The sequence below is a fragment of the Takifugu flavidus genome, chromosome 14 (assembly GCF_003711565.1).
Source record: "Takifugu flavidus isolate HTHZ2018 chromosome 14, ASM371156v2, whole genome shotgun sequence".
Classification (NCBI taxonomy): domain Eukaryota; kingdom Metazoa; phylum Chordata; class Actinopteri; order Tetraodontiformes; family Tetraodontidae; genus Takifugu; species Takifugu flavidus.
Genome location: NC_079533.1, coordinates 9554941 through 9568186, shown reverse-complemented (window position 1 = coordinate 9568186; position 13246 = coordinate 9554941). Strand labels below are relative to the sequence as shown.

General features: G+C 44.8%; 1 protein-coding gene across 16 annotated transcripts in view; it reads left to right on the top strand.

The window, feature by feature from the left end:
* Nucleotides 1-13246, top strand: part of msi2b (musashi RNA-binding protein 2b) — a 181863-nt gene that overhangs the window by 101898 nt on the left and 66719 nt on the right. For all 16 annotated transcript variants that reach the window (XM_057054353.1, XM_057054347.1, XM_057054350.1 and 13 more), the window contains exon 7: nt 3188-3236. In XM_057054353.1, coding sequence (XP_056910333.1) covers nt 3188-3236 — 49 coding nt within the window. The remainder of the gene's footprint in view (nt 1-3187; nt 3237-13246) is intronic.

Here is a 13246-nt window from a genome sequence, read left to right as displayed (position 1 = left end):
TTTTAAACCCGCCAGCGTGTTTCTTTTTCCTCAAAGTGCACCAGGTGACATTGTTAAACAGTTTACTTTTTTAGTGATGGATATGACGTGAACATTGCTGCATGTTTTATTTAACCTCACGCAGTGTCAAATGGTTTTTGGTGTCAGGGTATTAAATAACGAGCTCCCCCCCCCCCCCCCCCCCACGGTGACCATCCTCTTTAAGTGGTCATGGGCTGTTCTAGAGCATATACCACTGTGAAATAGACTTTTGCTCTTTTCTTCATTGTCACAAAAGGCCAGGCACTTCACTGGAGTTCCCATTCCCTTTTTACATAGTGATAAGACAGCCATTATCCTTTGAACCTTTCTTTTCACCCAGCCAGGAGAAAAAGGAAAAGTGAAAAAGAAGGAGGAGGAGGACGTAGAAAGATTTCTTCCCTGAGGTGAGCCAGGCCTCACCTCAGTGTGGCGGGCTTTTTTGTGAGCAGTGAAGAGGTCCTTAACCTTCTATCAGATGGAGGCACACAGTTGTGTTCTGCTTGAATAACTACATTGAAAAGCCCTGAAGCACGGGAGATGGTTCTATAGACTGTGCAAGTGGCAGAGAGAGAGAGGGAGAGTATTGTATGACCTGCTGGAGTGTGACTCTCACATGATTTGGTAAAGTGCCCATCACTGCTTCACTGTGAATCTGTGTTCTTTGTTGTATAGGTCTCGTTGACAGGATGGCCCTCCTCACATAATGTCCCAACAACACAGCGCGCACATCCATATAATACACTTCCTTTACTAGACCTCGCCTCCGTCTTTCGGCTCTCCATCTCCGCGCGGCTTTACAGCAGCAGCCTGGTCAACACTCCCCGAGACAGCATTCACTTGAGGGATCTTTGCAGATGATCCTGTTCTCATCATTCAAGATAGGCACACTTCACAGCAGTAGCCGGCACTCAACAGGTGACGCCATGGCCAATATTTCTGCAGGTGCTTGTGGGATGAGTTTCATCAATCTCCGAGCAGACGTCACAGCCCTGAGCTTTATCAATCTCTGTCATGCCGGTTGCCGTTGTGAGCAGCTGCCACCATTTGTTTGTGGAAGCATCACCGTTGCATATTTCTTTCTGCTTTTTCAGTATTGATGTTAGATGATGAGCGCAGGAGCTATACATTTCTGCCACCCAGGTAAATGATCTCAGGCTGTCAGTCACTTTGACACATCAAACATTTACATAATTCAGCCAACGTGGCTTTTAATCTTAGCGTGGCGGAGCTTCCACTCTGTCATTGTACGCCATGAAAAATTACAACCCCAAGATATTTATCACTGCGGTGTCTTCAAGATGGACAAAGCTTTACAAAGCTTAAAAACTGACTTTGCTGGAGCAAAAAAAAAAAGAAAAAAAAGTGTGTTCCTTGAAGCCAGGCAGTGAAATCACAACCCTCTGCAGCACAAATTCTAGTTATCCCACTAACTCTAACTTTAATGTGTTTTTCATTAGATGGCCCGGCATGAAACACAGGTCGGGTTACGTGACATTATAAACGTCTGTTTATAAAACTGTCGCTGCAGGTGATATTGCTCGGCAGCTGTGTGTTTGTACGCTCCTTTTCTCTACTTTCACATTTTTCAGAGATACGGTAAATGTCATTATTTTCGCCGGGTTTATGTGTTCTGTGTGTTGTGTCAACAGAGCAAACTCTTATTGACTTTGTTAGGGCTGGTGCAGACGTGCACGCCGCACCGTCACCGTGGCAGCAGTCAATTTATGCTCCCGGTTAACGATTCATTTCAGGATAATCTCGTCTAGTTTTTACTGTTGTGACTTGACATAGCCTCACTGCCCCCCGAGTCCCACGCAGAACCTCCTCGTTCTCATAAATTCGCCTGCTCACCTCAGCAATACTCATTGTTTTGATTTGCCTGAGCTGCAGTTTTAATTTACAACATTGTAAACATTTGCGCTTCCACTCCGGGTGAGATTTTATGAGCCTCCCCACCTTCGTTCCCTCCCTCGTTTCTGCTGAAGTCTGAATTAAAGTGAGTGTTTTTAAAGCATGTAAGTCAACATCACCTTTAATTAACAAGATTCCTGCATTATTATTATCATTTAAGGGATATTGCTACACGTGTTTGGGGATCGTTATGGTGTTTGTGGTTGATTGCACCTTTTCGGAATCAGTATTACGTTCTTGTAATACATTTTAGAATTCCGTAATATTTCGCCGAAGTGAAAATAAATGGGGGCCGCATGTGCCCAGCGATCCATACAGTCAGTAACGGGGTCCTGCTCTCTGGGCCAAATGTTTGGCAAGATGTTGGCGAGAACAATGCTCCGGTGCTAGCCTGCCTCTCCGTCCAATCGGACAGTTCGGCATGAGCGGAGCCTCTTTTCCTGCCTCTTCCATCTCCTCCCTGAGCCATGTCGCCCTACCATGAAAAACACTGCGTACAGATTTCCCCCCTGCACACCGCCGAGCCTCGGTGGAACCGTTACACTTACCCAGAGACTATAACCATAGAGCAAATGGTGCAGAGTGTTCCTCCTTTTGTTTTTGTATGCTGCTGCTGCTCTCTAACCCCTCTGTGCCTCTTTTTTCTGCCTCCCAAGACAAAACGCACAGGCTAAATGAGCATGCTTCGCTCTGTTTTTTACGAATTTCTTCAGAAAGCAGAATGTCTGGAGATCTGTTTCTCAGAAATGTGTGAAGATGGGAGGGGGGGAGCTGTCTGTCTCTGTGTGGCTTTATTGGACATGATGAGGGATGATATTATGGTGGATGCTGCTGCCGCTGTGGCGGCAAGATGAGGAAGGATCCCATTTGTCTCACGCCCGCTTAGAGTAATGTGTCTATCTGTCACCCTCCACAACACTGGACATCGGTGTTCATCAAAATAAACATATTGTCCACACTGCTCTCAATGTTTTGGGGGGGTTTTACCCCTATAGTATGTCAATATGGTTCATTTGCACTTGTGATGCCACATTACACGCACATACGCACACAAATCTTTTTTATATAATTTAAAAAAAGCTCTTCTGACCGCAGGATGTTTATGTAGCAGAAAGCTGATTTAAATAATGGTATAGCTACAGTTATACTGTATATAGTCTGAAAGTAATTAGCGACTAGAATTCAGTGGGGAGGGGGAGACGGGAGTTATTTGAAAAGATGAAGCTAATTTCTGTGCTCTTCTTGTGTCTTTCAGGTTGATGATGCCATGCTTATGTTTGATAAGACTACCAACAGACATAGAGGTGAGTGCTCATCATCTTCTCCTTCTCCTTCAGTTTTTTTTTTGCTCTGTCTTTCTGAAAGGTGAGAAAATTGTCATTTTATGTCCTTTCCCCATGAGATAACGCCGAACAGTTCCAATCTTGCATGATATTAGATGTACCGTCTGTTCAACAATGGGAGCGTGTCAAACTAATCAATAAGCTGGTACGGTGTTTGGAATGTTTGAACGCTGGATGGTGTGTGGGCGTGGAGGTGTGTGTGTGCGTGTGTGCTTGATGATGCTGGTGTGAGTGTTTCAGAGAGGTGCTTAAAGGGTGTAAAGATTGTGAGATGGTGGGTGCTGTGCAGTCAGATAACAGCATCAGATAAGGCCCAGGAGAAGCACTGACTTTATCGCTATCTCTCATCAGCTCCTTATCTTAGATGTGGGGACGTTTCTCTCTCAAAGCAGAGGACTTTCCAAAGACAGGTTTCCACCCTGCACCACAATGCAGTGTTTAAGCCAAGCTGCGTGCTCACAGGCCCGACTTAACCACCAGTAAACACATGCACTCACTGGGCTGTCACTTTATCTGGAAACCTCTGCCGGTGTTATTGGAATCGAATCCTCAAGTCGGTGCATTATGGGAACTTTTTGGAAGCCACCTGCCTGAATGGTCTGTGCTGGTGTCTTTGTGAGGCGTTGACAGCAAATGACAGGTAGTTCTGCAGGAAATAGCAGCAGTCGTTTTTCTGTCACACCAGTCGAGTCACTTGTAGGCAGAGTGGGCATCAGAGGATCTCACTGAACTGGGCTGAGTGCTGCTTTGCTGTAAACGTTTGTTTGCAGAGAGACTCAGCCCGTATAAATGTTTAAGTGCAGCTGGCTCGGATCGAACGCTGCATTGTTTTATGTGTACGTGCCGGCGGTCTCGTTTTATGTGCGTTCGTGCATGCGTGGGAGTGTGAATTTCTGCACACAAACTCTTTTCAGTCTGGTAAACAGTTTCTAAGTGTGGAACATGTGAACTATAGTGGAAGGGATCTATGGCTTTGAGGGGATTTTGATCTGTAGTGACAGAACCCAGTGTGAAGTCTGCTTTGAGAACTCTCTCCCTCTCTCTTTGAGTCTCCGTGTCTCTCACCCGCTCTGCTCTCTGCATCACTGCCAGTCCTCCTCTGAGTGGGGATGGGCAGCAAACTCTGGGATCCTGTTAGGCGTTTGTCTTTGGGCAGCAAAACGCCCTTCAAATGGAGACAATGATGGAGAAATCGTCTCCATGACGATTTTTCTGCTGACAATGGCCGTATTTATATTGAGTGTGACACTAAAAGGATGCAGGTGCTCTCGTGTCTGCGGCCATTGTTTTGTCCAAACAGCATTTTCATATTTTGTTCCAGTTGGAATTTGAAAATGTGGCTATTTGCTGCTGTCATTTTAAAATCACAACAGGCTTTCCAGATGAATTGCACAGACTATTACAGACCTATCAGGAAGGTTGAATAATTCATCCCATCCATTGGTGTGATTGTGTAATATTAATGGGTCATCTGGCTCGTGACCACAGAGGAGAGGACACTGAATATAATATCAGACGAGCCACGGATGGGGCCCCCTCTTTAACACTGCCTACAGATCCGGTGATGAGCATCTGGCAGCCCGCCGTTCAAATCAATTTCCCCCGTGTGCTCATTTTTATCTTACAGATTGAATCATGAAAAAATAATTCCACATTTTCGGCAGCACTGCAGAGATAAAAACACATACTTTATTTAACAATTCAAGTGTTACAGAGTGGATTTCTTCTTAAACCGTGAGGCCTTTTCCATAAGCTGAAGCCCCGGAAATAACATTTCACTTATAATGACTTGGCTTCTTGGAAATAGTTTTTTTCCATTACCAATTTTTCGTCAGCCTTGAATGCTGTCAATATGCATCAGTGACATGTTGTATATTCCAAATGTGGTTTCTGCTTACTATATGCATAGCAGCTGAATTATCAGCCTGCTCACATCTAAGGCCCGCAGCGACGGAGCAGCCTAAAAGTCAAATAAGAGTGGGGACCTGTAATGAGCATAAGGGAAACAAATGTCGCTGAAGCCATTAAGCACAATTATATTTAATTGAGATTCTATAATTTTGTTTTTACAGGCACATTAAATCCATAATAGTAAAAGAAAAAAAAAACCTACATATGATTACAGATCTGCTCATTTGAATGCTATCTCCATGACTTTTAATCCATCACACACTCCTCAAAGGTGTTCTTTTTTTCCGTTATTATTTTTAACACAGCTGCTGCATTGTGCTGCTAATAATCCGTGCTTTGTTAGGGAGCGGTTATTGGGTGTGAGATGCATGATCGACACTTGATTGTAAGTGTGTTTTCTTTGGGCCGGGCTGTATTAGATAGGGGACGAGCGTCACACTCTGCTAGTAGCTGCATTGTCCTTCAGATGGTTCCTGTGAGGCTGGCCAAACGACAGCCAGAGGAGACATTCTTTACTGTTTTCATTTTCTCTGTACTTTTTCTTTTCTCCCTCTCTATCACCCCTGGTCATTCACTGTGTCTCTTTCTTCTTTTTCCTTTTCTATTTCCGTCCGTACTCCATCTCGTCACCCAGCCCGTCGTCACCCTGCCCACTCTCCATTGCCATCCTTTCCCCTCTGTCTTTCCTGCTGGAGGACAGTCGCTGTAAGCAAAGCTCCTCACAAAGGCACACACTGCACACCATCTCCTTGGCATTTAAAGGAGTAGAATACAGCCAATTGTGTTGGAAATTGAACTCTCTTAAGCCTCCCTTCCCACTGCAGCAGTTCATTGTGGGTGAGTTCAGTGTCTTTGGTGAGCAGCTTGGGCTGTCCAGAGGTTGATGCCAGAGGGCACCCATTGTTCCCTGCTCTGCTGCAGTGTCCCCATCATTTTGTGACAGAAAAGAGCGAATTAGCAATGTGTATTTTACATTTTTAAACACCCAGAAGGTATATGCAGCACTCCATGAGGGTTAAAACAGGGGCGGTGTTTTGAGACGCCATGGGCACTGCGGTCACAGATGGCACCTCTCCGCGACTTCACGTGTATCTGGGATGAAACAGTGAAATAAAAGCTTTTGGAGTAGCCCCGGCTCAAAATCATTCTGTCATATGCTGTCTTCTGCCTCCCTGCAGGCTGACATTTTATCTATGATCTAAGATGTGATTTTACTGTCAAACACAATTGGTAGTGTCAAGGAGAGTGTTGCTGAGGTGAGAAAGATGGCCTCTCTTAGAGGAGGGGATGGTGATGAAAGAGTGGCAACTATCATTTTCTACCAAAGCACTGATGTTTAATTTGTAAGTACAAGGTATAGTCCATGATGGATGCCTTCTTTGCCTTGCTACCTCTCCTTTATTAAGTGCTACTTCTCCGTGCCATAATTAGCCCACCATGTTGCCACTCTCTTAATAAATTCCTCTGTAGCACAATTATACAGATGTAATCCATGCAGGACCTTCAGAAGGGGAAGTATATTGAGGCGCTATACGGTACGCTAATGGTGGGATATGTTTTCAGGAGTGGCTTCTCGACATCTCATCTGATTCACAGGAACCCAAAAAAAGACAAGTTCAGACAATGCAAATTAGTACATCGCAAACCCAATCTCTAATTGCATTCTTACTATTATAAGTAGCTGACTAATTGGGTCAAAGCTGCACGCCACAGTGATTGTTTGATCCGTGCTCTGCAAAAAAGGAGAAAAACAACTCTGCATCAGCCCTGTAGTTTTCTTCAGGCTTTTAGTTTGAACAGGCTTTTACTTAATGGCTGCAACTTCAAATATTAAAGTTGCTACCTGAAGTCTATCTATTCTATGGGATGCACATGCTCTCTTACCTTTTTAAGTACACCATTAAGACACATGATGAAACACTAATGAAATACCCCCCCACACACACACATTATTTTAGAGTAGTTTGTAACCAGATGGCATTCATTAGAGTAGCTTTATGTCTATGCCTGTGTGACTGATTGTAAGCCAAATTCCTCCTTTATTTGAATGATGCAAGTCATAGTAATGTGCAACAGTATCAGGGAGCAGCAGAAAGAAATAAAGGCTGAACTGTTTTTCAGTCATTAGGGGGCTTTGAGCGAGCGAGCCACTGAGCACAGGCACATATATTAGAAGGCATGTTCCTGGAGATGAATGAGAGTCTTGGTTTTGATCGGGGACAGGGGGAGAGAGAGTGTGAATGTCTATAGCGCCTTTTATATAGGCTTAAGGGGTTGGTTTTCTTCTTGGCAGACAAACAGAAGACTGCATTGTGTGTGTCTGTAATCTCTTTACCTGGATTGGCAGCAAAGCTAGCAAGTGCATCTCCCAGTGTGGAATTGGCACAGAAGAGTCAATGTCACACTGAGCGAGTTGCCTTCCAGACACCCAGACCCTGCCTGGGAGACAGCTCGCGTGGATGTCAGCATGCATTTCTCTTCAGCATGTGTGTCTTTGTTGATTTTATGGGTTTTTCGCTGCCTTTGTAAGTGATGCAAACCTCATAGTCTAGGGCCGTATAAATGCAGCAAAGTTTGACTTTGTTGTTGCGTTTGTCACCATTTCAAAAAAATTTCCCTCGCAGAGCAAAATACTTCACACCAGCATCCACAAACTCCTCCATGAACAAAGGCTTTAGTGGCATTTTTTGTCACTATACGGCAAGTATTTGACATGAATTTACCTCTTTCTCCACACTGGGGGAGAAGGGGGAAAAAATAATTGGTCTTATTATCTCTCATCTCTTTGGCATATCGGATTCATTATTTTTTTACGGCGACTGCCAGTATGAGTCCTGTAACCTGGGTAGCAGAGCTACGCCTCCACAGGTTAACTGTTGCTCCCTGTAAAGCTCTGGTATTTGACGTCACCACAATGCCTCATCAGCCACCGGTGCTAGGGATTGAACATGGCCGACTGAGCAGAGGATGTCTGTCTCCAAAGTGATTGCTGGCTCATTGACTGAGTGGGAGAGGAGAGGTCGGGGGGGTGGGGGGGGACACGTGCAGTTGGAGGAGAAATAGAAAGGGGGAAAGGTTGGAAAGAACACGGACCGAGCGTATGAAAAGCAGGAAAATTAGAATGGCTAGAGAGGGATGAGGAAGCAAAGAAAGAGGAAGAGGAGAGTGTCTCAGCGGGAAGTCTGCCCCTGCTGGCTCCTCTGGCTGGAAGCTGCTGCTGATGGCTTCAAAAGAGCGCCAGGCAGTCTAGGTCTCTGCTTCTAGCAATTAGAGATCACTCCAGCGGATGCCTCCTGGCCGGCCTGCAAATCCCTCAAAAATACCCTCTGATTACTACTGTAGGACACAGGCTGTTTACCAAATGGATCTAGAGCTGCTGAGAGTGAGGTTTGATAATGCCTTCTTTTGTTCAGGCAAGAGAGGGAGCAATGTCTTTTGAGTTTTAAAAGACGGTATGCCTTAAGAGGTGAATATAAGCCAAGGGAAAGAAGAAAAGTTAACCAATTCTCTAATTTCTCATCCAAGTGGCTCTGAAAGCAAATGGCTGGCACTGTTTTTACAAGAGAATAAAATGTATTTGGACAGAACTCAAAGTATTTCTCCCTGCCAACTAGAGCCAGGTCTTCTTTGATGCTTAATATCCTCCTCTGCCAATCCCTTTTTAAACAGATGAATCCCTGCAGGCTCCATGGGAGTTGTAGTGTTTACAGATCTCAGCTCCTCTGTGCTCGGTGACTACCGTATAGCTGCACCGATGCAGAGTAAAACAATCAAACGCTGTGCCTGACTTAACTGATTGACACAGCATTCCCATCAACTGGGATCAGATATCCCTGCATGTTTTGTTGGTTTTTTCCCCGTGCATCGCTTCACAACACGAGCTGGCTTCTTCTTCATTGCTTTCCTCTCACCTTGACAGACCCGATATTAGCGATTATTTTGAATGTCATTTAAATGGCAGAGCTAATCATACTCTCCAGGTCTGCCTCCACCCAAGGGCCCCTTGCCTTTCCCTGATCACAGTGTCAAAGGAAATGATGTGTTTAGCCATCGGTACCGTAATAGCTGCCCCAGCTCATCATCTTTGCTGGGGAGGCTTCCGTCGGAGTGAGATTATGTCTTCATCAGGGTGGCCGTTGCGATCCTGACACCATCAGAGCAACGGAGCTCGTATTTAAAGCTCGTTTTTTTACACCACAGGTACACTTGTGGAGGTTACTGTTAGCATTCTGTGCACAAATTAGCTATATTTAGAATTAGGTGATTAGGGGGAATAGACTGTTTCTCCCTTCCAGTTTTCATCATTGACACTCCTTTCTATGTTTCTTCTTGGCAATATATATGTGTGTGTATGCATTTTGAGGCTGGACTATGCCTCACAGACCAGATGGCTTTGGTTTTGAATTAGACTGCTGCGCTGGCCCGGCATGGTCATTCTAAAGCAAAGGAGGATGGAGGCAAGAGATTGTGCAAGAAAGCCTGGGGTTTTAATCTCTTCCCCGTGTTTATCTCACCACTAGGAGACAAACCATGTGCCATTAAAAACATCAGCTACTCCCACTGGTTGGCTGCATGGCTGCACCCCTGAAGGCGTTTGAAGGACAAAATGAAAGGGACACAAAAAATGGCGCTGAAAGACACATTTGTGTATGATAGGCACAATCTGATTTCATGCATGTGTATGCCTTGGAAAGCCATATTGATGAGAATTCTCCCTGGCTTTCCAGTCTATATGAATGGAAAATGGGACACACTGCATGTTTAAAGCATTTATTGCATCTAAAAAGCAAAGTAAAAGTTATTTGAACAAAAATAAGCAAACGCATTTGGCCTCCGTGAGGAACCGGTCTCTTCAGGAAATGAAAATGCCAGCATGGAATTGTCATCATATTGAGAGTAAGCCAACCCCTGACCTTGTAATACCCCCACAGCTTCTCTATTTGTGACCTGCTGGATACTCTTAGAAAGTGAAACCATCAGGGAGTATCTACTGCTCACATCATCATTCTCAGAACACCTAATAGTGGATTTAGCAAGGTTAAACCTCCCGTGAGCTTGCAGCCTCCGTGACCTGGAATACTGGCACACAGATATACACAGATGCACGACAAAGACACACTCCTCCAGACAAGTTCACCTTAAGAAATGCAGAATTGATGTTTTCACATCTACTGCAGATGAGACTCCTAAACCTCTGTCATGGATAATTACCAATAAGATCCCAGCTCAAGTAGTGACTATCCACACACACACACACACGCAGGCCCATTCCGGAACATTCCCATCTTGCACCTGTTCCCAAACTATGTGGCCATGCCCGTGGGGCATATCCTGTAGAGGGCAGTAATATGTCGCACTGGAAAATTTAATGTCAAAAAGAAAAGACAAGAAAGAAATCAAACCTCTCTCCAGTTTTAGTGGAAACCAAACTCAAAGCCGATGTCCAGAACACTGCTGTAAAGATATAAATACTAGTTCCTCTTTCATACACAGCAGGAAGTCTCCTGTAAAGTTACAAGGTTTTGAGGTGTGAAATTGCCGGTACAGATTTCCAAGAAAATCAGCACCAGCGCTCTTTCACACATAAACCCTTCCAGCGAAAATGATGGACCATTGGTGGGAAATCTGCGCGTGTGAAACGGGCTTTACAGAGACGGCCAGGGGGGAACTGGAAGCTCTGCTCTGCATCCTCCTCTGTATTTACAGCGTGATTGGTGCCCACCCAGGCGTCTTACAGCTGAGCGCAGCACATGGGGGAATTAGCTAAATGTCTGTTGTGCAGCGTTAGTGAAATATGTCACTTCTTGTCTTTGTAACGTGATTCCAAACTTGCTGATCGCAAGAGCAATGTTTTTGTAAACGTGCCGCGGTCAAAGATGAACTGCATAAACATCTGTTCGCAGTGCCCATGTGTTTTTAATAGTAAATCCATTTTCGACATTTCCAAACCGGCTTACTTTTTATCTTTGAGTTATTATGAAATGTGTGCAGAAAATCCTGTGTCTCTTTTTGGTGTTTTGCTGCTCGGCTCGTGCGGTTTTATTAGTAAAAACAAACAAAAAAGCTGCAACAAAAACCTGTCAAATTTCAAGCCAACCGCTTCGAAATTAGTGCTTTTCCTGAGCCTCTTCAGTGTAATGGCGGTCACATTTCAGCAGCCCACAAGGCTGAAAATCACAATCAACTGCTCCAGCCGCAGCAATCACTTCTTTGCAGATAGATTGCAACCTGAATTAGATTACATTACCTCAAGTCCGGGCATTTCATCATAGATTTATGAAGAAAAGACAATGGTCTGATTTCTTTCACATGTGTTTTTTCGTGCTATTTTCTGAGCTCTTAGGGTCAAGATGAGTGTCTTTGTCATTTAAGGCATTTATCCATCCTGCCAGCCTTTCAAAAGGATCCTCTCAACTTCATTTTTTTTTCATTCTGTCATCATGGTTGATCTTTATTTGACCAACTTCTACAGCGTTGCCCCTGCTGTACCTTCAGCTGATTGGTCTCCCACCGCTGTGCTGGTCTCCCACTCAGAGTTGTAGGTGGCCTTTTTTGAAGTGGGAGCTTTTTTTCTTCTTCACAGAAACAGCCAAAACAATCATCACACGGCAGGGTACTTCCTGGCACTGCCTTGTGTGGTGCCAGACAAGATAGCCCTGGAAAATAAATACATTTTTACGCGTAGCCATAAAAAAGCAACAAAAAGGGCAATTTTGTTTGCAGTCATGAACAATGAAGCACCTGTGATAACCAGTGAGTCAGAGGGGGGCATGCTGTGTCCGTCCCCATATCCACCAGCAGCCCTCGGACCGCCTAGCACATTCGCAACAAGTCGAAACATGTCCAGAAGTGACACGTGGCCGCGCTAAAAAACATCGCGTGATGGGTCTTTTTTATTCCCCCCTCCCGACAGACAATAAAGATGCTTTTGAATATGGCGAGCACCTCTACACCACAGGCGCACAGCTGCTGAGATGACCTGTGATGGTGTGTGAGTGAGTGTGCCTCCACGGTGTAATAAGGGTTGCCTAGCCAAGCGTGAGTGTCAGGCTGAAGATGCCTGGCTCATTAGGTACCATGGCAGGATAATGTATGAACAGAGCTGCTGAAAAGAAAGTGAGGAAGAGAGGAGCGACCATTGTTTTCTGTCTTTTCCGTCTCTCCTCGCAGCCTGCTGCTGCTCCTCCTCCTCCTCCTCTTTCCACGCTGCCAGTTTCTTCTTTGTGCGTGCGCGCCTGGGGATATTTGGGCTCCCCGGTCACATTATGTCCCCTTTTTGATGCAGAACTGCCACTCGGCGGGTTAATACCATTTATTCGTAAATGAATTTATTTATCGGTTTATTACGTTTAACTCGTTGCGTCTCGCTTCCTGCTTGTTTATGTGGCTCTCTTTCTCGATTGACAGGTTGCCAGTCATGGTAGGATTCCATATCCCATCGGCCTCATGCAGCAGCTCGTTGCTAATTGAGTTGAATGCGTAGCTCGTCTCTCCTCAGTGAATCCATCTGTCGCCGTCTTGTCATCAGTTTGTTCGCACTTGACAGGTTCCAAGTCGGTCTTTGTGTGTTTAATTGTGCGCTCCTCTGTAGGTGTGCTGTGCCTTTTTACTAATGCAAAAATGTCTGTGTGTGCGCATGCATACATGTGTGAATGTGATATACAAACAAACGAAATGGGTAGCTGCCTAAGGACCTTCTCTACCTACGTCTCTTACTCCACTGATTCCCACAGAGAGCCGGTCCTCAGCCAGTTTGTGCAATAACGGTTTACTTACACTTGTTCTGCTGGTGCTTTGGTGAAAGATCTACAATAAATCTGGTTATGAAATGATGAAGGTCGGAGTCAATCCAGCCTCAGCAATAACTTCTGCTGGAACAATACTGGAATTCTTAATAAAAGGTTCTGGGAAATACTTGGAAAATATTAAAAACGGAGGATTGTCACTTCAAGTCAAAAATGTATTTTATGATCCTGCTCCAGACTAATAATCAACAGTTGGATAAGCCTTTAGGCAAGCTTTTTGGACACTAATGGCAGCAATTGACATCTTCGGGAGAA